This window comes from Balaenoptera musculus, chromosome 15, assembly GCF_009873245.2.
Source record: "Balaenoptera musculus isolate JJ_BM4_2016_0621 chromosome 15, mBalMus1.pri.v3, whole genome shotgun sequence".
Lineage (NCBI taxonomy): Eukaryota > Metazoa > Chordata > Mammalia > Artiodactyla > Balaenopteridae > Balaenoptera > Balaenoptera musculus.
In genome coordinates this window covers 1,617,871-1,643,238 of record NC_045799.1, presented here as the reverse complement: position 1 = coordinate 1,643,238, position 25,368 = coordinate 1,617,871, and the positions used below count along the sequence as shown (strand labels likewise).

Genomic DNA, 25,368 nt, shown 5'->3' with positions numbered 1-25,368 from the left:
AATTTTCACAAACAAAACACACCCAGGTCACCAGCACCAGATCAAGGAGCAGAATGTGCCCAGCACCCCAGAGACACCCCACCCAGCCACCCCTCCCCCAAGTGACCACCACCTGACTTCTAATATCACGCATTCCTGTAGCCAGGTTGGTGACTTGAGGTAAATGGAATTATACAGACTTCTGTCTTTTGTTTCCCCAGTGTTTTATTTTGTGTGTGTGTGTGTTGGGGGTGTGGGGGGTTAATATTTTTTATTGTGGTAAAATTCTCATAACATAAAAGTCACCATTTCAACCTTGTTACAGTGTACAACTTCGTGGCATTCACAATGTTGTGCAACTATCAGCCTTACCTAGTTCCAGAACGTTTTCCTCACCTGAAAGGAAAACTGTAAGCAGTCAGTCCCTACCCTCCTATTTCCTCAGCCCCTGGCAACCACTAATCCACATTCTGTCCCTATGGATTTACCTATCCTGGACATTTCACATAAATAGGATCATGCAATATGTGTCTTCCCTTTGTGTCTGTCTTCCTTCACTCAGCATCGTTTTTTTAAAAAAATGTTTTATTTTATTAATTTTTAGGCTGTGCCATGCGGCAGGCAGGCTCCTAGTTCCCCAGCCAGGGATCAAACCAATGCCCCCTGCAGTGGAAGCAGGGAGTCTTAACCACTGGACCGCCAGGGAAGTCCCTACTCAGCATCTTGTTTTTGAGGTTCACCCACATGGTATCCTGTGTCAGTGCTTCATTCCCTTTTGTGACTGAATAATATTCCATTACATGGATGGATCACATTTTGTTTATCCATCCATCCATTGGTGGACAGTTGGGTTGTTTCCATTTTTGGAATAGTGCTGCTGTGAAGATGCACACACAAGGTTTTGTGTGGACATATGTTTGCATTTCTCTTGGGTATACTCCTTGGAGTAGAATTGCTGGGTCACGTGGTGAGTCTACGTTTAACTTACCGAGGAACTGGGTTCTCTTGTGCGTGGGCATTCTCTCCCTCAGCGGTAGGTGAGGCTTATCTGTGTTGTTGCCACCCTGCAGAGGGTCCACGCTCACTGCTGCAGGATCCATGGTTGGACACACCCAGCTACGTATCCACTCTTCAGATGGTGGGCACTGGGGGCTCCAGTTTGGGGCTGTTATGAAGAGTGCTGCTCTGAACGTTCCCTACTTGACTTTTGGTGACACAAACATTTCTTTGGGAATACAGCTAACAGCGGACTGGGCTGGCAATTAGGTGAGAAAATGAAACAAAAGACATCCAGATTGGAAGGAAGAAGGAAAACTATTTGCAGATGATGTGATCTTGTATACAGAAACTTCTAAAGACACAACTAGAAAACTATTAGAACTAGTAAACAAGTTCAGCAAGGTTGCAGGACAAGATCAATATACAAAAAATCAGTTGTATTTCTATACAGAAGCAATGAACAAAACAAAAATGAAAGTAAGTAAGCAATCCCATGAATATTTATGAGTAAATTAACAAAAGAAGTGCAAAACATATATTCTGAAAACTACAATACATTGTTGAAAGAAATTAAAGAAGACCTAAATAAATGGAAAAATATCCCATGTTCAGGGATTGGAAGACTGAATATCATTAAGATGGTGGTACTCCCCAAATTGATTTTCATTTGCGTTTCCCTGATACCACTTGTATATCAGACTCAATACAATCCTTATCAAACTCCCAGGTGGCTTCTTTGTGGAAATTGACAAATGAATCCTTAAATTCATATGGAAATTCAAGAGATTCAGAATAGCCAAAACAATCTTGGAAAAGAAGAACAAAGTTGGAGCACTCACACTTCCCAATTTCAAACTTACTACAAAACTACAGTAATCAAGACAGAGCAGTACTGGCATATGGAGAGTTACATAGACCAGCTGGAGTAGAATAGAGAGCCCAGAAATAAACCCTCACATGTATGGTCAAATGATTTTTCAGAAGGGTGCCATGATGATTCAATGACGAAAGGACAGGTTTTTCAACAAATCATGCTGGGAAAACTGGATACCCACATGGAAAGGAAAGAAGCTAGATCCCTCTCTCACACTAGGCACAAAAATTAACTCAAAATTGATCAAAGACCTAAATGTGAGGGCAAAAGCTGTAAAACTTTTAGAAGAAAATATACATATAGACCTTGGATTAGGTGATGGCTCTTTTGATATGACACCAAAAGCATAAGCAACAACAGCAAAAAAGATAAATTCGGCATCCTCAAAATTTTAAACTTTTGTGCTTCAGAAGACATCAAGAAAATGAAAAAACCGACAGAGAGGAAGAAAAAGTTCAAATCACACTTAGAAGAGACTTGTATCTAGAATATATGAAGAACTATCACAACTCAATAATAAAAAGACAAATAACCCAATTTAAAAATGGACAAAGGATATGAATAGACATTTCTCCAAAGGAGATATACAAATGACTGATAAGAACATGAAAAGATGCTCAACATCTGGGTGGGGCCCAGTTTCGCAGAAAAGGGCTAGGACCATGCCAGTCTCCCAGAGGGAGTATGATACTCTCCACAAAACAGCCCAAGGTGACAGTGCTGAGGGCTCTCCGCGGAAGGGGTGGATTCCACAAACACTGACACCGTCTCTGTGCAGATGCGGAGATGTGCTGCTCAGAGCCCCTCCAGGAAAGGACCACAGCCCAGCTGCAAGAAGCAGGGTGACCTGACTGGGAGCCTCCAGCCATTAGCTTCAAGCCCAGGTCACACTCTTCTCGGGTGATCCCCGCGACTGCCAGCAAGGCGGTAGGTGGGATGAGGACACCTATTTCTGCTCAGCGTGGGACCCCTCCAATGGGCAGGTGCTCCGGAGCTGCCCGCTGGGCTGGCACATCGCGGTCCGTGGTCCCTCCTGCCCGATCCTGCTGCCTCCCTTTTCCCCCTTGAAGGTGTTTCTTCCCAAGAGACCTCCGCCTCAGCATCTACTTCCTGGAGAACAAGCTGGGACTCGGAGTGGAGCAGTCCAAGAAAGCAGGCAGCAGGATGGAGCTGCAGACCGGACCACTCACCACCAGGGCAGTGAGGGAAGCCCATCCCTGGCCTGGGGCCTAACTGCTAACACTTTCCCTGGGGATGACTTGGGGGACGGAGCTGGTAGCAGGGGCTGCACTGGCCAGCAGTCTGCCCCGTGTCATGATCCAAACTGATTTGGTTGCTTGAAAGGTAGAGGAGCGGGGGTGGGGGGTAGGGGGAAGATGGAACCGGAGGGTCGTTGACTAAGTCGCACTGACTTAGAGACGATAATGACAAGCTGAGGGCAGTTAAACAATTGAGAGCCATGTGTGGGAGCCAGCAGTCTCATTAGCAGCTTCAAAGAAACTCAGGCGGTAAAGCAGAAAAAACTCAAGCTCACATTCAGACATGGTGGCCAGAGTGGCTGAACTTCACAGCTGGTTGATTGCTCAGCCGAGGCAGGACTGCTACGCCGATGTCAGGACCCTGCTTGGGACCCCTGGGGACCCCAGGGGGTTGAGACTTGAGTGTGTGCATGCAGAAGGTGATTCCTCAGAGGCCTTTAGCCACCTGAGCCTGCAGACGCGGCCCCCCCTCCCCAGCTAGAGCCAGCCGGCCCCGGGGGGAGACGATACAGAAGTCTCTCCCCCATAAGGCAACAGGTGACTGTCCCCACACCCTCTCTGGGCCACCAGGCCTGTCAGGATTAAGTTACAGTGTAGGCTGCAAGGCTCGGCCAGCACATATTGCCAAGACCGGTGGGGCTGGATTCTGAGGGCGCTCCTGGCGCTGTGGTGACTCTTACCGTGAATGGACAGAGCAGCACCCCAGCCCGAGGGGGTCCAGTAACCAGGGGCTCAGACCCTCCTGAACGAGGACATGGCTCCCACTCCAGGAAGGCCCCCAGGATCTGCAGAGGTGACAGCTGAGGAGGGCTGTAGGCTGGAGAGTGGAGGGGCCCCGAGACCCACTGCAGCGGCGGGGCCTCGCCCACCTCCCTCCCTCCCTCTTCTAAGTCTCCCCCAGGAAGAGAGGCTGGGGTACCCCTGGAGGAGCCCCCCACGTGCAAGGGAGGGAACCTGCGGGCACAAGGGGTGGGCTGTGGTCACACAGATCTCCCTTCCAAAAGAGACTCACCGCCCAGCACAGGAGCGGGGCTAGCGGACTGCCCGCAGCCAGCTCGGCAGGCAGACCTGGTCAGGTCCCAGCCCAAGCTGACTTCCTCCACTTTTCCCCTCACAGGTGTTACCCCCCTTAAACCCTTTGTACCCTTACTTGTCTCAGCACTTTCTTCCTAGAGACTCTCGCACTTGGCCTTTATGTGATGACAAGCAGGACGGCCAGGGAGGGTTGGTCTATTAGCTCAGCAAATATTTGGGGAGGATGTGTAATAGCATGCTGGAGGCCAGGGCGTCCCCAACCTGCGTTTGCACCTGGCTCTGCTAGGATGCTAGGTACGTTCCTTACCTGCCCTCATCCTCGTCCTCCTGTCTGTAAAATGGGATGATTATAGAGCCCCACCCAGAGCGCTGCTTCAAACATCAGACGTGTGCGTGTAAACTGCTCAGCACGATGCCCAGCACACACTCAACTGTGAATTTCACTTGCTGTTCTTGTTTTTTCTCTGAGCACTCCTTCAAGGTGTTTGCTGCATGGGCCTTATTTTTCTCTGCAGAAATTAGAATGCACAGTCTGCATTCTACAAGCATACCTTGTTTTATTATGCTTTGCTTTATTGCACTTTGCAGATATTGCATTTTTCACAAACAAGTTTTGTGGGAACCCTGCATTTAGCAAGTCTATCAGCACCATTTTTCCAACAGCATTATTTTAAAATTAAGGTACGTACAATGTTTTTCAGACACAATGCCACTGCACACTTCATAGACTACAGCGTAAAAATAACTTTTATACGCACTGGGAAACCAAAAAAATTCATGACTCACTTTATTGTGATATCCGCTTTATTGCGGTGGTCTGGAACGGAACCCACAACATCTCTGAGGTCTGCTTGTATCAGGGCAGGGATGGTGACCACAGGCCTGAAGACCTGGAGCTGTAAGGTCTGGGGACTCCAGGCTGAAGGCCTGCGTCTCCTGTGCTACATCAGCGGTCCCCAACCTTTTTGGCACCAGGGACCGGTTTCATGGAAGACAATTTTTCCACGGACGGCAGGGGAGGGGGGGATGGCTCAGGCGGTAATGCGAGCGATGGGGAGTGATGGGGGGGCGGCAGATGAAGCCTCACTCACTCGCCCGCCGCTCACCTCCCGCTGTGCGGCCTGGTTCCTAACAGGCGCGGACCGGTACTGGTCCACGGCCTGGGGGTCGGGGACCCCTGTGCTACATGACTGACTGGGATAAAAGGCTGGCTGCTTGTGCAGCAACCCCAGCGCAGCTTTCCCAGGAGCAGGCCGCCAGTCCTCTCCCAAGGCCTGTGGTAAAAGAAACCTCTATCTGCCCTGCTCATCTGAGTATGGAAGTCGGCCCCTTGGGTGACTGCTGACAGAGCACGTGGACGCCTGGTGCCAAGGCGCTCCTCTGAGCAGGGAAGTGCCTTTCATCCCCAAATGAACGAACAGCCCTGCTGAGACGTGGACACCCTGTCCCCAGACAGCATCAGACGAAGACCAGGCTCCCCTCACACGTTGCTGTGGGAATATAAAGACGTGCAGCCACTTTGGAAAACCGTCTGGTGGTTTCTCACAATGTTAAACATAGACTCACCATGTGAGCAGGCAATTCTACTCCGAGGTATATACCGGGGGAAATGAAAACATACATCCACACAAAGCCTTGTACACAATGTTTACAGCAGCATTATTCATAGTAGCTGAAAGGTGGAAACAAACCAAATGTCCATCAACCGATGAACATGTAAACACCAGCATACAACAGAATGTTATTCAGCTACAGAAAGAAACAAAGTACTCATACATGCTGCAACCTGGATGAGCCTTGAAAACATTCATAAACGTATGCATAGTGAAAGGAGCCAGTCACAAAAGACCACGTAGTGTATGATTCCATGAATGGGAAATGTCCAGAACAGGCAAATCCATCGTGGTTACCTGGGCCTTGGGGGACAGGGCGGTGGGGAGTGACCGCTAGTGGCTCTAGGGTTTCGGGAGTTGTGATTGGAATGTTCTGGAATTACACAGTGGTGATGGCTGCACAATTCTGTGACTACCCTAAACACCACTGAGCTGAACACCTTAAATGGGTGAATGTTATGGTATGTAAATAATACCTCAATAATGTTGCTAAGTAAACAAATAAATGAACGAATAAGCGTGAGTTCAGTCCAGCCCAGCGCGGAGAGAGATCAGACTCGGCACTGCTGGCCCCGAGATTCCAGGGAGCGTGGTAAACGCCATTGGTGAAAACACGTCCCCGAACCCAGGGAGACTCCCAAGGCAAAGGTGGTTCTCATGTTTGCTGCTTGGGAAAGACAAATATGTACTTCCGGAGGTCTGCGATCGCTTGTATGAGCAACACGAGCCACGGCAATGTGTTTTTGGTGCCGTCCGCCCCGTCCAGCTGCTGAAACCTCCTGGAAAATCTGGAAGCAGCTCTGGACTGAGGCATCTTCCTGGAGGAGAGCCCGCTTCTCAGCCCGGCCCGCATGCTGCCCCTTCTGCCACACATGCCCCCGCCCGTCCGAGGGCGTCCGCATCACGACAAGCGTCTGCCTCGGTGCCCAGGCTTGGCCACCGAGCCTTTGCGTTCAGGGGGTTAAGGCAGCCACAGAAGGGAAGGTGTATGGTGTTCACAGGGTGGACCTTCACACTTGCAAAAACACCCATGTGCCCGGCAGGATGCTTTCCATCCACACTCCAGCCTCTCGCCAGGTGAGAATGTCAGTTCGCAGACGAGGGGCCCTCACGTTGGCTCCCGAGCACTGCCAGGGGACCACAGGCTTTGGGAGGGCTGGATTGTCTCTACCACTTCTTTATTTTATTTTTTTAATTTTAATATTTAAAATATTAAATATTTAATTTTTAATATTTAATATGCGGATCTTCGTTGCCACGTGCAGGATCTTTTAGTTGCAGCATGCGGACTTTTAGTTGTGACATGCGGGATCTAGTTCCCTGACCAGGGATCGAACCTGGGCCCCCTGCGTTGGGAATGTGGAGTCTTAACCACTGGACCACCAGGAAAGTCCCCCACTCCTTTATTTACACGACTCCATTCCTGGGGGCTGCAGTTCTGCCAGGCCGGCGCTCGTGCACCATCAGGCAGGTGCAAAGACAAGCGCCCAGCCTTGGAGCTGACTTGGAATTCACATCCTAGGATGCTCCCCGGGTAGGCCTTTGGGTTACCGTGGCAACTCCCTGGGACGCATCTTGCATCCTTTGCATGGGGTCAAGAGAGGACAAGGTGAAGGAACTCTCCCCGCAGCGCCCAGCTGCAGCCTCAGGACAGTCTGCAGCTGGGGCACCTGTACAGCGTGCGTTCCTTGAAGGAAGAAGCCGCATCTGGTATCTCCCCCGCGGCTGAGCAGGGAGCACCACGAGGCAGGGTGTCCGGGTCAGCAGCCTGAGACTCAGATCGGAATCCCAGGTTGGCCACTCAGTGGCCGTGTGACCCTAGCTGAGCATCTAGCCTAGGCTGGTCTCCTCACCCTTAGGCCCTGGGGGGCCGCCATCCTCACCTCTAACAGCCTGTGTACGTTGCGGGGACCTGTGACTCTGTACAGGGCGTTTGTTCTCTGTGTGTCTTTCCCTCGTGGCCCTGTCTGTGCGGCCATGGTCTGCTCACGTGCGGTGCCCAGGCTGACCCAGTCTCCTGCTAGAGGTCACGGGTCGTGGGGGTCTCCAGCTCTGCTGTGAGAACGCTCCAGTGAGCGTCTGCTGCCAAACAGATACGCGCATCACCATTGGGCCCTTAGAGGGATCTTCTGTCGATAAATATAAACGACCCCGACTGTGCGGGTAGTGCGCTCAGGGGAACACAGGGGGCCCTACAGTCCCCTTCCCCACTGCCCACACCCCTTTTCCGACCTCCTCTCGGGACCCACCAGGAGGCAAGGTGCGGGAGGCTGGCACGGAACGCTGGCAGAGCCCCTGTCCGGGGCCCTCTAGTGGCCCCCTTCAAGGTGAGCCAAACAGCGATGGTGCATCTGCCTCGTGCCAAGCTCTGCGCTAGAACCCGAGGCCAGCGTGGAAGCTCTTAGGGTGTGAGGGCAGGTCACCCTGAGCCGCTGGCCTCCCCGTCACCGTGGCTGACGGCACCCTGCCCCAGGAGAAGCTGGCCGGAGGAGACGCCCAGGGCACATAGCAGACGGGGAGGCGGGAGGAACCAGGAGCGGCCCCCGTGTGCTCTGCCTCTGGGCAGTTTCCTTCTCCCCTTTGAAACCTGTCTTGTCCCACTTCTGCTCTCAGCAGCCACCCCTGCCGGTCTGGCGCAGGGGAGCCAAACCCTCACCACTGACTCTCTGACCCGGACACCTCTTCTTCCCTAAATGAGGCAGTGAGGGAGCCCAGGCAGAGGGAAGGGGTGAGGAGGGCCTTGTGGGATGGGTGAGGGTGGGCCCAGCTGGGGATGCTCAGGGCCCAGGGGACCGCAGCCTCCCTCAACCCTCCCTGTGTGCGTGGTAGGCCCCGGTCGCTAGCTACCTTTCCTATCACCCTGCTCAGGGAGGCCCCACACATGCAAGCGGACGCTGGTGACCCAGGATGAGGGGTTACGAGGGTCCCTCCCACACGCTGGCCTGGTGCAAACAGCTCGCTTGCACCTTCCATCCTCACAGCACGAGGCACAACCTGGGCCCCACTTTTCATGCTAGAGGCACAGCCAGGAGGCTCTGGGGCCAGGATGCCAGCCCCATCTGCCTGACCGGCCCTGGGTGGTGAAGGTGGCTAAGGGGTCCCAGGAATGTGCACCCTAAGCTGTTCCTGAGCTCTTAAAGCCCTCAGTATCGAGGGGCTTAATCGTCACCAGGGGAGGAAAGCCGACTGGCCCGTCCATCTTCCTGTTCCCAGGATGTTCTCTAAGTGTTTTCTCTCTGTATTTCTGAAGGGCCGCCATGTTAGAATCTGACACTTGGGGACCTAGTGTCTGGGGCTGCCAGAGTCCCATCAACTTGGCTTACCTCTCCCACCCAGCCGGGCCTGGAAAGGTGGGCTGAGGCTGCTCAGCTGGGTCTGGGTCCTAACGCACTCCTGTTTACTCCCCACAGCACGCCTCATCACCGGAAGGCTCAGCTGGGTGGGCGGCCGGCGGGGGGAGGCGAGGAGCGGAGGTAGGGAAGGGGGAGGGGGAGGAGAGGGAGACGGAAAAGGAACGAAGGGGTAAAGGAGAAGGGCGAGGAGAGGAGGGGGGTCCAAAGATGCATGAACCTCAAGCAAGCAGTGCTCACGGAGCCTCCAGGGAAAACAGCCCTGCAGGCCCTGGGGACGGGGATGGATTCCCACTGGATTCACAGAGAGCAGAGACCTCGGGGAGAATTCCTGGCCGTGTGGGATCAACCCTGCTTTTCTTGTCTTTACTCCCTGACCACAGAGGCCCTGAACACAGCCGCCCGGGCCTCTCAGCCCTGTGACCTGCCTGAAAGACTCCTGGTACGGGTCACCTTCAAAGCCAGCCTTGCCCTTGCCGCCCAGCCCGCCTGCAACCCTCAGCTTCCTCCTGGCTCCTCGCTCTCTCCGGGCAAAGGCTCCCTCCTAGCGGGTGGACATCCGCCCCTCTTGTGCGTTAGGGCCCGAAGGAGAGGAGGGGACAGGCAAGGTCCCACCCTGCTGGCACACCCCCTGCTTCAGACCCCAGACTCGATTTCTGTTTTATCTGTGTCCACCTATCTGTTACTAATACCTCTTTGAATCAACTCACCTGTTTTGTTTTGCTCCTACTAAGCAATGATACCTGTGAAATCAGTGGCTGGGCCCATCATTCTTTCTCAGGTTCACATCAGTCACAAAGTGGCCTTCTGTGGCCACGTGCCCCTCACCTGCTACAGGACACGGGCTGCGATGGAACCCCAGGCCGGGTCCTGGGTCCTTATCTTCACACCCGTCCTTAATAAGGGACGCTGTCCTCCGAACACACAGGGCTTGGTACGTGGCTCATGGGTACAGTGGAAAGCCGGCCAGCTGCTTCTGTGGTCCTCTGCAGGGACCACCGTCTCCCATGCACGGGCCCCTAGCGCCTCTCAAAAGCCCATCACAGGCATTATCTTCTGGGGTCCTCACATCCAGCAGTGAGATGGGCAGGACAGCTGTCTTCTCAATCTGGCAGAAGGAGAAACTGAGGCAGGGAGTCCAACCTGCCCAGGGTTTTTCGGCTTCTCAGCTCCCCTCTCTACATCCCCAGGCTCAGGAGTTTAAGGCTTGGTGATGACCGAGCGGGTGGGCACTGTGGACAGCTGTTTAGGGTGGAGGTGCTGTTCAGGGAGGGGTGTGCCCTCGCACGGAGAACAGACCACACCAATGGACTCCCGGGCCAAGTTGAGGCTCCACACAACTGCTCCCCCTCTCAGACCTTTCACAAGTGCCCTCCACTTTGGGCAGGACACCAAGGAATGAGTGGCAGGGCCAGCCTTCCTGGACCTGTGCGCCACGTGTATTTTTAGCCTCTGCCCTGCCCAGGCATTTGCAGTGACTGATGTCCTCAGGGAACCACCCAGCTGTACACCCGGGGGCCCAGTGGGCTCTCAGAGGTCTCCGGGAACTGCCCCCTGCCCTGATCCTGGAGCTCAGGACCCAGCTCCCCCTTCCAAGGTAGAATCGGCTCCAGTTGGTGAGGAGCGCGTCCCCACCTCCAGCACACACAGAAGATTGTGGCGAGAGTTCCGAGGCACAGAACCTGTGACCTTAGGCAAGTCGTGTTCTGGACCTGGGAAGTGGTGGTGGGGGGGGAAGAACTGTGCTGTACAGGGGGACCACAAGGCCAGATGGTCGCTGAGGTGGTCAGGAGACCTGGGGTGGCACCAACGCCACACAGGTGCACCCTGGGGAAGACTGCGTTGTGCTGAGGGAGAGTCCTGTCTCCTGTCCAAGGGCAGGATGCCCCGATGCCTGGAGACCTCTCTGACTGGAGCTGGGCTAACCCTGGGGCCGCGCTGTCCACCCTCTCCTCACCAACGCGATTCTCCAGGAGCAGAGATGCACTGGTAAATCTCGGCAGATATATTTAGAAGACTTTTCCATCTTCTCGTCTGCTCCTTCTGTGCTCCCTTTTCTCCAACCCAATACTGTTCTCTTACTGTTGCCGGGTGCTGGTGGAATGGGGGGATTCACAAAGGGCAGGCGGGGCAGCTGTCCTGTGCTGGGTCTCAGTTTCCTCTGTAAAATGGGGAGTCAGAGCCTATGTGCAGGTTGCCGTAAGGTGTTCTCTGCAGCGGCTTTCATTTTTCGTCTGGCACTTATTGTAAGAAATACACTTTGCATCTTGATCAAGTACCCACTTAAATACGTGTAAGTGAAATAAATGCTTCACAGAGCAAGAGCACTCACTGTGAGATGCCCTCTCTCATTGTTTCATTTTTATAAAATGCTGGTCACCACTCACCAAGTTTTTTTCAGGACCTAATACTAGTCGCTGATCTGAGGTCAAGAGGGAGAGACAGGCAGAAAGCAAGCGCAGACATAATCACCAATCGAGCAAAGGGCTGTGCAGGCAAGAAGGGGGTCTGGCGAACAGGAGGGGGCGGCCCGTTTCTCCACAGCGAGGCCTCCGAGCCGGAGCCGGGCAAAGCGGCAAGCAGGCCAGGTCAGGCGGGTCTCGGAGGCCCTGGTGGCCGGCTGGGATTTATTTTAAGGGACGCGGAACGCCACCGCAGGTTTGGGGGGAGGGGCAGATTAAAAGAGAAGATGCGCTCAGCACCTTATATTTAGCGGCTGACGCGCCGGAAGCGTTCGTTACCCGCAGTTACTACTGCGCCCCACGCGCGGAGCGCGGCGCCCACCTTCACCTCCTGGGCTGTGACCCTGGTCCCCCGCATTCGCCCCCGGGGAAGAGACCACCCCCCACCCTCCGTCTTCACTCCGCGAGCAATGACCCCGGCCCGGCCCCCTGCCTTCTACCCCGGGGAAGAAACCTCCCGGCCCCACACCTTCACCCCACGGGCAGTGACCCCGGCCCCCCCCCCGGTCACTCTCCGGGGAAGGGACCCCCAGCCTTTGCCCCTGGGGAAGGTGACAGTGGGGCGCATCCCAGCCTTCCGGCCCAGGACGGGGGAAAGCGTCTGGCACGCTGCTGTAGAGGGGAAACTGAGACCGGGGAACACGATCCACAGGTTCCCCGCACCCAGGTCCTGAAAAGGGCGGCACGCGCGGCGGGCGGAGCTTTGGCGCCCCGCCCACTCCCTCACACGTGCGCCCCGCCCCTCCCGCGCACGCGCGCTCCGCCCCGGCCGATTCCCACCCCTCCTCCAGGCCCGCCCGCCGGGTCTCGTGCTCCCACCCCGCGCGGGGCCCGCCGGGAGCCAGCCGAGAAGTGGGGCGGAGAGCAGGGGAAAGCCCGCGGGGGCAGGCGGCGCTCGCTACGCAGGCGCGGAGCGCGGGCCCGCCCCCAGGCCGACAGCGCGGCCATATTTAAAGGGAGGCCGGCGAGGCGAGCCAATGGGCGGCGAGCGTGCGGGGGCGGGGCGTGGCGGCGCAGGACCCGGATGTGGCTGCTGCGACCCCTCCTCCCCCGCGTTCCCCTCAGAGCCCCCGGCCGCGCGCCGTCGCTCGCTCCCTGGTCCCCGCGCAGGCCCTCGGGCGGCGGTGAAGCGGCGCACAGGCGGAGGAGCGGGCGGCGAGGCGACCGCGCGGAGGCGAGCGGGCCAGGCCCGGCCGGGCGGCCGCCGCCATGAGCGGCTCCTCGGGCACCCCGTACTTGGGCAGCAAGATCAGCCTCATCTCCAAGGCGCAGATTCGCTACGAGGGCATTCTTTACACCATCGACACGGACAACTCCACGGTGGCGCTCGCCAAAGGTAGCGCCCCGCGGCCGCCCCAACCGCCCCGCCCCCGCCAACAGCCGGGCCCGCGCCCCCGCCCCACCCCCCCTCCCCGGCTCCCCTACGCAGTCCCGCCTCACCCCCCGGGGCGCCCCCCACATCCTGCCCGCGCCCCCTGGGGCGCCCTGGGCCTCCGCGCCGCTCCCGCCCCTGCCCTCCGGGGCTCGGCCTGCACAATGGGCTCCCCACGCCCCGGCGGCAGCGTAATTGTGCGCGGCCGGCCCGCCCTGCCCGGGGTTGGGGTGGGGAGGTGGGGGCGGGTCCAGCTCCCGCGGCGCCGCCTCCCCCCCCGCGGCGTAGGCCCCCCCCGCGGCGTAGCCCACCTCTGCAGGTGGGGGGTCGGCGTTGCTAGGCTGTTTCCTCCCCAGCTGCCCGAGGGCGGAGGGGGCAGCTGGCGCCGAGAACCCGGTCCCTGTGGGGGAGGGGTGGGGCGAGGGGCCCGGAGTCTCCCTGGGGCCTCCCCAGAAGGCTGGGGAGCGAGAAAACGAGACTCCTGCAAGCCCTTCTGGAACCTATTAAGCAGCTGGGGCCTTGAGCCTGAGCAAATAACCACGTCTTAATGGATTCTCCTGTCGGGATAGGAGCATCGGTTGGCGGCTCCATGCTCCTGTTTAAAGCGTCTTTCTACTCTAGTTCAGACGCTTCGGTCTGTGGGTTTACCCTTTTGTGACCGACCCCTCCCTGCGGGCGCTGGTAACCACACTGAAGTCCCTGGGAGACCTAGAGAAAGATGGCTGTACTGTGGCTCTGCCGGAGTCCAGAGCCTCTTCTGAGCGTGTTGAGGCTGGAGGTGGGCCCAAAGTTTCTTTGTCTTCATCCTCCGGGGACGATGACTGTGTCCTTCCCCTGCCTCTTGGAAGTGCTGAGTGCAGCCAGGTCTGCAGAAACCCTGTTTGTTTGATTGCTCTTGTTAGGCTGGAGACACTGGGCTGGGCCTCTAAGGGTCAAGGCGCAGCTACGTGCTCCTGCGTTAGAGGGAGCCCCCCCATCCAGGTCGCGGTCAGTTCCCGGCTCTGGGAGTAGCTCCTTTGAAAGCCTAGTATTTAAGTTTTCCGATAGATGTGTTGCTCCAGGACATAGTTTAGTACTGTAAGATTTTGTGGTCACTTGTACTCTTGGCTTTTGGCTACATTTGGCCTGAGACCCCCGTTGGAAAAACTGAGGCCCAGCATAGTCCCTGGTCCTCAGCGGGAGTTGTGCTAGGATTAGATAGAGGCTGCTTCAAGCCCAGCTCTGCCTCAGAGACCTGAGAAGGAGGCACTTGCTTGGGCTCCTTGAACCCTGCCGGTAGGGGTTAATCCCCTAGGAAACCCCTCCGGGAGGCACAGACGCTGGTGGTGTGGGTCCGCGTTCTGGGCCGTTTTCTCCCATTGTTTCCCTACCAGCTCCTCCCAGGCTGCTTGTGGGCAGAAGGGTGGGGATGACACTCAACCTGCTGGCTTTTCTCAGAAGAAAAGAGACTCCCCAGGGGCGGTGTGTTGCGAGGCTTCAATCAAAAAGCAGCTTTGGGGCTGTTTAATCTGCAAAGTCAGATGTGAACCGGGGCGGCGGGCGGGGGTGGGGGGGTGGATTTGCAAAGCAGACGTCGTTTTGCAAGAGCGCTGGCCTTCCGTGTTTGGAAGGGAGACTGTCAGGCTCTGAATCGTTCGTGGTCGTCTTTGTGACCCAGAACTTTTTGGAGCTTTGCCAGCTGGGGTCTTGTAGGTATTGTCCGTTGATAATCGGGGGCAGAGCAGTTGAAACGTGGAAACTGCATGCTGTGGATGGCTCCTATGGGAGGACTGATTGAATGCACTTGGTTGAGGATGACAACATAACCCTTCTTTTTCTCAACCCCTAAGTGAGGTCCTTTGGTACTGAAGACCGTCCCACAGATAGGCCTGCCCCCCCTAGAGAGGAAGTTTATGAGTACATCATCTTCCGGGGAAGTGACATCAAAGACATTACTGTGTGTGAACCTCCGAAAGCTCAGCATGCGCTCCCTCAGGACCCTGCTATTGTTCAAGTAAGTGCGCTGCCCCGTTTCTGCCGTGGGCACCGTCTCTAAGAGGCGCTGGCTTCCAGGCGGAGCTGGGTGTCATCTGGCCAGAGCGCTCAACTCGAGGAATAGCCTTTTCGTGAAAAGCAGTTGAACTTTGTCTAGCTGTTGGCGTTCTGTGGGAGGCCTCATCTCCTGCGGCACGCGCCGGGTGTGCTGTAGAGTGAGGCCGGCCCAGCGTGTTGGGCGGTGCAGGGGAGAGTGCTCTTAGTCTTGCCGGCACCTGGCGTTTGTCCTTTGTCTCGGGAGGGTAAGCCTGAAGCCCCGGTGGCATGCTGTGCGTGAGAGAGATGCTAGTACAGACTCGGGACAGCAGGGCTCGCTCTCCCAACACTGTCCCGATGATAAATTCAGCGTTGTGGGATGCTGAATTTGCAGGTGTCATGCCGTGTGCCTGCTTGCTGTGTTATGGCGTGTTCTGCCCAGGATTACTAGGGAGTCCAGGCTAATATCTCCTTGGCTTGTAAACCTCGACTTTCACCGACTCTTGCGGGGCTCACGCTGCAGGAGGCGCCGGGACAGAGCGTGCTCCCTGCAGGGTGGGGCTTGCACGCTGGGCTGTGTGGGCACGTGGAGAAGCCCCGGGCCAGACTTCTGAAAGGTTTGAGGTGAGCGGCCTTGGGAACTCCAGAAGAGGGAAGTGCTTGAGCCAGGCCTTGAGGGATGAAGGGGCCTCCCGGGAGCACGGGGAGCCGGAGAGAGGACACCGCGTGGGGTAGTTCCCCGGCTACACAGCCGTGCCCCGGCGTGTTGGGACCAGGGCCCAGGTGAGGACACCATCCTCATCCCTGGCAGAGCCTGGACTCCTTGACGACCGGTAGTGGGGCCATTAGAGGGGTTCATGGAGTTAGGAGAAGGTCGTGTTAGAATTACCTGGCAGGTGGAGCTGGGGGTGAACGTGGAAAAGGCAGCTCTGGGCCCCTTAGGCCACCCTGGAGGCTCACACGCCCCTCAGTGCCGCCTCGGCCTCCCGGAGCAGGCTGATGGATCGGGCTGCCTTTCCCAGTCTGCACGGTGCTCTCCAGGCAGGGTGACAGGAGGGCCTTGAGCTGCTCTCACTTGTGTGTCTCATTGCTTAGTCTTCCCTGGGCTCGGGCTCGGCCTCCTCCTTCCAGCCACACGTGCCTTACAGCCCCTTCCGAGGGATGCCGCCCTACAGCCAGCTGGCCGCCAGCTCCCTGCTCAGCCAGCAGTATGCCGCTTCCTTGGGTTTAGGTGAGTAACCTTTTTCTACCTGGTAAAGTGCCTGTGCCGTGACATCCAGGAGCGGGGCCAGACCCTGGTGGTGGGGACGCTGTATTCGTGTCACGTTCAGCTGGCAGCGCACACTGAGCACCTTCTTCAGTGGCCCTTCAACTAGTTAGAACGCTTAGTAACTCCTCAGTTGAGTGGAAGAGGCAGCAGGGTGAGTTTTGGAACAGATGAATCGAATCAAAATTCATTTAAAGTGTCAGCCTGTGTCTGGGTGGAAGTTGTGGTACGTCTGGTTCAAAGAAGAAATAACCGATGTGTGTAATTACAGATGAGTTCTAACCATTTGCACATTTGTCAGCCTATAAATACAAAAGTTAAATGCAACGCCCACCTATCCTATCCTTTTACCATTCTCATGTCAGTGCTTTGCTCAAAAATGAAGTTTCCCCTGAGGTTGAGTAAGGTTCGCTTCTACACGCGCGGAGCGAGAGTCACCTTGGCCATAGGTTTGCGGCACATTCAAACCCCGGAGTTGCAGGCATCACCCCCTTCACTCATATGAGTCACGTGCTTCTCATAGAAGAACCTCGTTGTCTTGATTGCTGCTCCTGGGGTGCAGGAGCCCTTCTCTGCTTGGCTCCCTGTTTCTAGATTAGGCTTGTGTGAGCAAAGTGTCCAATGAGAGATGGCTTGGCTCTTTCCAAGCCTGCTATACACAAGACAAGTTTCTCATTACTTATTTGTGTGCTTTTTTTTTTTTTTTGCTCTTTTCTCCTTTATCTTCTTTTAGAAAAGTTGGTAAGCCCTCCAGCCTCAGCCGCGGCTTCCAGCCCTAGTTCTTCTCCATCTCCACAGCCCGTTTCAGAGCTTGACATGTCCTCAGAGTCACATCAGCTCACTTCCAAGGGTAACAGCAGTTTTGCAGAACTGCATGCTGTCTTGCGAGCCATCCTAAGAGCGAGGTGGTAAACCAGTAGACCAGAATGACAGTAGCTGTAGCAGATAATTTGCCAAGCCCGTGGATCAGTTAAACTGCCTCTGTGTGTTTCTGCATGTAATCCTGACTTATTAACTCTCACAATTTTAAAGAGGGTATTAGAAAGAACCAGCAGTGCACTTTGTTCACTCTCCTGGGTCCAGGGTCTGTTTTGACCTGTACTGTGATTGCCACGTATGGGAAACGTCCCTCTGCACAGAAGGCCACTTCCCGGGGTTTCTGCTAGTCCTAAATGCAGTGTAGGTTGCTGGGTAAGACTGCAGGGCGATTCCCCAAGTAACAGGCATGCTGCTCTAGGATCCGTGTGGCACATTCCTCACCCATCCAGGGCGTTCCGCATCGGGGGCCTCGGGTGTCTTTGTAAAATGAAGCACCATTAAAATTGGGTGGCTAGCCTGAGTTGTTGACCGGGTGAGCAGTGGGCCTGATGACCGGCTTGGTAACACTGGTTTGTCCCACCTGTCTGCCGGGTGCCGCACCTGTGGGTGGTTTCTTGCCCTTTCTGGGCCTTCTCTTTTCACCAGAGGTCTGACGTGAGAGCGCCGTGTGCGCCGCCCTCACCTTTGCAGAGACTCTGTCCAAGATGATACCTGGGGCTTTCATTATGGCACACAACTACTGTCAGTCTGTTACTTTGCATGTGTTGCTTTCCTGCATGGATGCCAGTGGATCTGAGTTACAGCGGTAGTGATGTTTCTTTCCCCACTTAAAAATTGCACAAGATAGTTCATTGTCCTTAGGATCATTTACATAAAACTGCTCTTAGGGCAAGATAGTTTGATCTGTTTTTATGAAAAGCAAATGAGCCCAAGATTCTTGCCCCATCCAGTTACAGCGTGAGCAGGAAACAGCCGTTTTGTTCAGGGAGGGCCGTGCTGAGTGAGGCGCTAGGCCGGAGAAAGTGGTCTAGGTCGACGAATGCCCATCACAGAGGACACTTAAAAGTACCAGTAGGGGGGCTTCCCTGGCGGTCCAGTGGTTAAGAATCCACGCTTCCACTGCAGGGGGCACGGGTTCAATCCCTGGTCAGGGAGAACTAGGATCCCGCATGCCACACGGCCAAAAAAGAAAAATAAGAAAAAAAAAGAAGTATCAGTATGTAGGGCCTGCCCTTTGAGTACTTTTGATCCGGTTGTGAGGAATTTCTCAGAGTAATTTCTGACAATAGTTTCTGTTCTATGTTTAAAAACAAAGGTAGACTATCCAGTCTTCACTGTGTTGGGCTGCCCCTCCGATAATAGTTACTCCATGGTTAGGGCTCATTTATTTCTGTCTCAAAAGTCTGTGCACCTCCCCCCAGTCCTCAGTTGTCCCGTTTAAACAGTGCCCACCGGAACGTGGGAGGGGAAAGGAGGAGATGGCCGGACGTGTGTGGCACGCCCTTCTCCTCTTCTTGCGGCAGAGGCCCATCTCGTGAGGGGCACCTCCACCGAGGCCGGGTTCTGAGCACGCCTGCGCTCAGGCTTGGGGATGCCGTGTGGTGGGAACAGACTCAGTGCAGCGCCGTCTCCAAGGGCAGCCTGGGAACCCTTCGTTTCTTATGATGAGCCTTCACCCGGAGGAATGCAGGCTGTTATTTCTCTGTAGTCAGCTCTCATCACTTCCTCCTTTTTGGTTTTATTGTGCCTTAAGCAAAAACGACAGTGTTCTAGAATTTTAACTTCAAAGGCTGAGCACTGCATTCTGTGGAAGATGCCAGACTGGGGTGGTTCTTGTCCAGCATGGCCCAGAGCGAAACACATTCTCAGACCGTGAATTCACCGGCATCTCGGGACTGCCGAGCTCCCTTGGGGTTAGAGCTTGTGTGGTTTGGGGGAAGCTTTTTCTAAACCGCTTGAGAGGTGCTTATTGTGCTGGGCTGTTTTTCCCTCCTCCGGATGCCCTAACTGGGGGAGCCTGCTGGCTTTTTTGCTGCCTGGGCTAGACGCAGAGGGGATGGTGCGGGGTGGGGGCTTTGCCTGGGTTCGCTAGAGCCTCTCCAGGCGGTGGCCTTCCTCCTGCCGCACAGCCCGCTGGATGAGGAGTGTCTGTGTCTGTCGGGGGCGAGGGGGTGTGGCCTTCTCCTTGTCTCTCTTATTAACCTCTCCTCCTCCTCAACTCAGGAGCTGGCTTTCCGGCTGTCTCAGTCAGCAAGAGCCCCATGGTGGAGCAGGCTGTCCAGACTGGTTCTCTTGATAACCTGAACACCAAAAAGCTGTTACCTGGCAAGGGCACCGCGGGGATGCAGCTCAACGGGCGCCCAGCCCCGCCAAGCAGCAAGGCCGCCAGCGGTACTTAAATACTCACTCCCCTGGAGTTTATTCGTGTTCTCAGTGGCACAGCGCTTCCTGGGGTTCTTTTTTTATCCTTTAATTAGACACCCCCGCCCCCCGCCCTGTAGGCTTTTGCAGGGCCAGCTCTTGCGCAGTCCCCGGTGGCGCTGCCCTGCTCCCGTCGCCAGGCTCTGCTCCCGTCCCTGGGCTCTGCTTTCGCAGGCGCTTTGCCTTACTCTTCCTTTTTGCGCCTTAGATGTAGCTCAGCCGGCAGCTGTGCAGACTCAAGGGCAGGTGAATGACGAGAACAGAAGACCTCAGAGGAGGCGATCAGGTAACAGCTGTTGCCACTTGAGTTCTGGGGAGCCGAGAACCACCCGGTCGCGCTCCGCTTACCGCTCCTGCCCACTTCTCCGTGGGCGACGGTTTCAGGGTGCTGGGCTCAGCGGCAGCTTCGGTGTGCTCTGTCCCCGCTTTGTCTTCTGTCTCACACCGAGTAATGCTGACTTAGTGGCTTACCAGCCAGGGCTGTCCTTTCCTTCTCACAGGGAACAGACGAACAAGGAATCGCTCCAGAGGGCAAAGCCGTCCAACTAACGTCAAGGAAAACACAATCAAGTTTGAAGGCGACTTTGATTTTGAGAGTGCAAATGCCCAGTTCAACCGAGAGGAGCTGGACAAAGAATTTAAGAAGAAACTGAATTTTAAAGGTTTGAAAATTTGCCCCTCCCCAGGAGTGTCCACAGCGCAGGTCAAGGAGAGACGGGCGGGGGCAGCTGGGATGGTGGTCGGCGGGGAAACCGTGCCGTCTGAGGAGTTCCCAGAAAGGAGAGGAGTCTGGGGGGAGGACCGTGCTCGGGGGATGAGGAGCAGATCGCAGGGCCCAGGGCTGGACGAGACCAGCAGCGAGGAGCCAGAAGAGCTTTCCACTTAGTGCAGAACACTCGCGGCCGTTTCCCTGAGGCCTGAGGACAGCCCTCGGGTGGCCCAGCGAGGACCTGTCCTGGTGGAAGGGGCTTTGTTTGCTCCTTGGCATCTCAACACTCTGCTTCTCTGCGTAGACGACAAAGCTGAGAAAGGGGAGGAGAAGGACCTGGCGGTGGTGACCCAGAGTGACGAGGCCCCTGCTGAGGAGGATCATCTGGGGCCCAACTGCTACTATGACAAATCCAAGTCCTTCTTTGACAACATTTCCTCTGAACTCAAGACCAGGTCAGGGGGCTGGGGGGCCGGGCAAGGCCTGGGGGAGCTGGGGGGAAGACACTCTGCCCCCAAACTCTGAGACTGGGGCATGCATGCTCTTTTGGAGACTAAACCCAGATCTTAGGTTCAAGGCACATCTCTTAGGCTCACATTATTACCGTAATTGGTACGTCAGGCCCAGTGGTGCCAGCGGTAGGTGGTGGTGTGGGAAGCCCTGGCGGTCACAGGCACCTGAGGGATCTGACCCAGGTCCCGGCCCCTCTTTGCTTAGCTGCCCCTTTCTCATCAAGGTTGGGCTGGACCACCCTCCCCACCACGTCGATGTTCCCGTTCGGTACCACCTCGCCTGGGCCTGCTTCTTGGTCTGACCTTGGTGGCCTTAGGCCCTTGCTACCTGAGGCAGCTGGCAGGAGTGTTCGCAGTATTCTTTCACCCACCTGATTGCTTGAGGCCGGGGACTCGGTCACGTGCTTTGTTTTTAGCACCCAACAGCTGGTGCTCAGATGTTGCCCGAGAACAGCTAGACAGTAAACGAAGTCTACAGAACGGGCATGGTGTGGAAACTCAGATCCATTCGTTCGCAAGTGGAGTAGCAGACACACCGCGGGCACTGGGGGAGCAGCAGAAGGCAAGCCGGGCGGTCCCTGTTCCCCCCGCCACCCCTCTTACGTTTTGGCAGGGGAAAGAGAGAACAAAAAAACAGGCGCACGAGATAACACCTAGCAGTGAGGCGGGAGAGGTTGGGGCGTGTGTTGGGTGTGAGGGGAGTGGAGCGCCGAGGTCTCGGGTGAGGTTCGGGAGCCAGTGGGAGGGTGAACGCAGGACGGGGTGCAAGGCGGAGGCGGGCACGTGCAGCTGCTGTGTGGCTGGAGCGGAGCCTGGGGGTGTCAGGGAGGAGCGATGAAGATGGGACGGTCCCTGCCGGGCTTTGTAGGTCACGGTGACAACTGGCTTGGGGAGAGCAGTGCTTTCTGAGGTTTCACTGCTGCTTTGTGGAGAGTGGGCAGAGGTGGGGCAGGCATGGAAGCTGAGTGGTCACGTCAGAGGCTTTGGGGTAGTGGGCAGTGCTGGAGGAGGGGAGAGAGGCTTGGCCTCTGACACGCCCTGAAGGCTTGCTGCTGGGCTGTGAGGAGAGCCTGGATGGCTGAAGGCTGCGGTTGCTGCTGCTTGGAGTGAGGAGGTCGGAGGGGCAGCAGAGCAGGGGGTTGGGCTGGGTGTGTTGCGTGTGAGCTGCCTGTAAGCAGTCCCGTGGCACACAGTTGGACATCGGGGGGTCCTTGCTGGAGGGGCAGAAACGAGTGTTGGCAGCGTTGGTGCTGCGTCCGCACCTCCCCTAAAGCGTACATGTCATAGCCTTGGAGACCCTGCTTCGTTTAGCCCAGCCCCCTCCTCATTTCTGGAGACTCGTCTGGAGGGGTCCGTGATCTGCTCCAGGTCTCGGAGCCTGCACGGGCCCTGGGCCTAGCAAGCAGGGAGGGCTTCCTTCGTAGCACGCTGGTGTCGCGTGCCAGCCTTAGATGACGCAGGTGTGAGAGGTTTATACCGAGCAGCCCCGTCCAGTGGGAGACAGGCCTGGTTGGAAATTGGGCTGGGAGCCCCTGCAATGTTGAGTCTCCAGCTCCAGGGTCCTGACTGGATTGCCCCCCCAGTGGCCCCAGTGACGAGTCACCATCCGTCCGTCTGTCCTTTCTCCCTCCCCGGCTGTGTGAGGCTGGGGCCCGGCCCGGAGAGCTGTGAGGAGTGCCCGCTGTAGTCGGCCTCACACTCCTTGTCTTGTTGGTTCAGTTCCAGGCGGACGACGTGGGCTGAAGAGAGGAAGCTCAACACGGAGACCTTCGGGGTGTCGGGAAGGTTTCTTCGTGGCCGTAGTTTCCGGGGTGGATTTCGAGGGGGCAGGGGCAACGGTGCGGCCCGTCGTAACCCGACGTCCCACAGAGCTGGGACTGGCAGGGTGTAAGGAGGCAGCCGAAGGTGAGTGAGGGGAGCTCTGGGGTCCTCTGGTGGGGGAGGGGGCATCCGGACGGGGCTGCCAGGTAGGAGAAGCCTCTTCAGGAGCTTCAGAGCCAAACTGAGGCCGTGACCCTCTGAGTGAATCCCCCAGGGGGCTCTTGGGGACGGTGGGACCCAGGCCCCGGGGCTGTCAAAGTGAGGGTCTGGGTGCTCCCCACTCCGGTGTGGTCAGGAAGGAGAGATGGTTACAAGCCAGGTCTCAGCTCCAGCCTGGCCTTGCACTGACCTTGAGTCTGCGTTTTTAACTAGGTCGAGGGTGATGTGTCTGCCCCGTAGGGGCTGGGCGGTGAGTGGGCTACGGGTGGGACCTGGAGCTGCCTCCCCGCCCCTCAGTGTGAACAAAAACGATGACCTTGGGTTGTGATGGGAAGGTCTGGGAAGCCCCGGCCTGACTTGGGGTGGGAGGGAGGTTGAGCAGCCCCTGCCCTTCATCCACGGTGGTGGGCTCGGGCCGGGGAGCTGCCTGGACATGCTCACTAGGTGTTGTGTCTCCTCCTCGCAGGCTCTCGCTGAAGCGGCACCGACGCCAGGCTGTGTCTACGAGGACGTTGGAAAACGCTGCACTTCCTGCGGGAGACGTGGGTCACTTTGTTTACTGAGTTTGGAAAATTCCCATGCTACTGCTTATGTTTTGGACTGAACCGAACTTGGACATGGTCCAAGTTAGAACCACTTTTTTGGGGGGACGTGTATATGGGAAACCTCTTTGAGGTATCTTGGCCTATTTTTCCTTTTTAGTTGTGCACAGCCTGATTCTAAGGTTTTGGTATTTTGCAGAAAGGTTTCTAGAGCGAAAGCGTGTGATCCTCACTTTGTGACCTTTTTTGGACAGCTTTGATTTTTAACGTGGAACCAAACCCCATTTGGCAAATGCGGCAGCCAAGCGCATCTCTGTAATCCAACTGGCTGCTGGTGCTGCTGGCCTGGCACCCACTGCCACAGGTGGGGCCTAGGAGCCAGGTGTGGCCAGCATGGGGGCATGGGGGGCCTAGGGCATGGAAAGTGGGGTGTCCCACGGATCATGTTGTAGAAGCAAACCAGACGACCCTGACATCCCGAGCAGCGGCGACTAAGCGGGCTGGCGGCGACTACGGGCTGGTGGGGCCTGGCGGGGTCTGGCGGGGTCGGGGGCCCTGAACGGGAGGGAGCTGGGAGCTGTCACTTGGAGTGTGGCTTCCATAGGAATCGGGGCTGGGGGTGAATGCCCAGGACAAGCTCCTCTGCGGCGTCCCTCTCCCTCCTGCCCTCTCCCTGCCAGTCCCTGATCCAGGCCAGTCAGCATTGGACTCTGGCCGAACACTGTTCGGTGTCTTATCCACTTGGAAATGAGCCAGTCTTTTTTTTTTTTTGCAAGGTCGGTTGACCGAGAGCATATTTCCTCTCACTTGTAAATAGTTGTGTTTTTGTTTTACTGGCGGGTGGAGGGAGGGTGGGGAATATAAATTTGTTGCATGAACAAAAGGATCAGACCTTCAGTAGAAGCATGCGTCCCTCTGACAGGGCATGGTGGTGAGCATAAGCACCTTGGTAACTAAATCCCTTTAAGCAGGCCTAACGGTTTCAGTTCTGTATCGCTTAAGTTACTGTAAAAGCTTAGGTTTATTTTTGTAGGAATCAATGGCTAAGAATTAGAACATAGCAATGTGGCTGCTCTGTTGGAGCAATGTAAACTTGTAATTATAAACAAACATGCAAACCTTTAAAACCCTCTTCTTCTCTGTTCTGAAAATAAACAATCCTGTTGACTCTGTTGCCCGAGTTACATCATGGCTCACATGCCTGTCCCAAGGTAGGTGTTGTGTGCTGTTCAGATTTGGGGGACATCTGGCACCCTGGAGTTGAGACCTGGCCAGTCTGGGTACAGGGCAATGAACCAGGCCCTAGGTTACTGAGAGCCACCTTCCCGGGGTGAGTGGTGCTGCTTTCCGGATACTCTGGACACTAGTTTAGAGAACCTGCTTCGGAAGTGGCGCCTTCGCTGCCATAATACAGCTTCCAAGCTCCCCAGAACTTTCATGTTGTTGATGCCTTGGAACCTGTTACGTAGGGCTGGACCCTGGGACTACAGAGAAAAGCCAAGACTTGGCTGGTTTCAGACTGAAAGCATGTAATTTCACTGCAGTGGGTTTCCAGGCGATTTTTTTTTATATAAATTCATTCATTTATTTATTTTTGGCTGCGTTGGGTCTTCGTTGCTATGCGCAGGCTTTCTCTAGTTGCGCCGAGCGGGGGCCACTCCTCGTTGGCGGTGCGCGGGCCTCTCATTGCAGTGGCCTCTCCTGTTGAGCACGGGCTCCAGTAGTTGTGGCATGTGGGCTCAGCAGTTGTGGCGCACGGGCCCAGTTGCTCCGCGGCATGTGGGATCCTCCCGGACCAGGGCTTGAACCCATGTCCCCTGCATTGGCAGGCGGATTCTTAACCACTGCACCACCAGGGAAGTCCTCCAGGTGATTTTTAAAAAGCAGTCTCAGGACTAAGGCCCACCTGGCCATCTGTGAGTGATTCAGGCTGAGAGGAGGACCAGACAGCAGGCCGAGTTGGCCTGTGACATCTGCATGCAGCCTTGTGTTCTTGCCAGCTTCCTTTTCCGGGCTGTCTACCTCTCCCCAACAGATCCTGAGCATTGCTGGTAGTTTCAGAATTTAACAAACTCTTAGCAATCTTCCATTTTTTTGCTGACTAACATCTTTGACCAATTAAAAATAAAAACCTTCCATAGCTGACCTGCTACATGCAACTGGCC

The 25,368-nt window shown here is 56.1% G+C and overlaps 1 protein-coding gene and 1 long non-coding RNA gene across 7 annotated transcripts; one reads left to right on the top strand and one right to left on the bottom strand.

Annotated features, from left to right (window-relative positions):
• Window positions 1–1,409: 1,409 nt before the first annotated feature.
• LOC118881131 lies at window positions 1,410–11,441 on the bottom strand. Of its 4 annotated transcripts, none has more exons than XR_005016446.1 (3): window positions 9,820–11,441; window positions 7,643–7,838; window positions 1,410–1,421 (listed from the first exon to the last, which is right to left on the bottom strand). It is a non-coding gene; the product is annotated as an uncharacterized LOC118881131 (long non-coding RNA). The 4 variants fall into 4 exon arrangements; XR_005016444.1 differs by lacking the exon at window positions 1,410–1,421 and adding an exon at window positions 4,547–4,655; XR_005016445.1 differs by lacking the exon at window positions 1,410–1,421 and adding an exon at window positions 5,309–5,636 and having other exon boundaries at window positions 7,643–7,841.
• A 1,138-nt stretch (window positions 11,442–12,579) lies between these two features.
• Window positions 12,580–24,377, top strand: LSM14B (LSM family member 14B). Of its 3 annotated transcripts, XM_036825618.1 has the most exons (10): window positions 12,581–12,907; window positions 14,773–14,936; window positions 16,049–16,184; window positions 16,954–17,070; window positions 19,263–19,430; window positions 19,669–19,746; window positions 19,961–20,122; window positions 20,474–20,624; window positions 22,401–22,586; window positions 23,128–24,377. In XM_036825618.1, exons 1-9 carry the CDS (start codon window positions 12,781–12,783, stop codon window positions 22,570–22,572), a joined length of 1,275 nt encoding a protein of 424 aa, XP_036681513.1. In that variant the 5' UTR covers window positions 12,581–12,780; the 3' UTR covers window positions 22,573–22,586; window positions 23,128–24,377. The 3 variants fall into 3 exon arrangements, with proteins under 3 accessions (XP_036681515.1, XP_036681514.1, XP_036681513.1); XM_036825620.1 differs by lacking the exon at window positions 16,954–17,070 and having other exon boundaries at window positions 12,580–12,907; XM_036825619.1 differs by lacking the exon at window positions 19,669–19,746 and having other exon boundaries at window positions 12,580–12,907.
• Window positions 24,378–25,368: the final 991 nt, after the last annotated feature.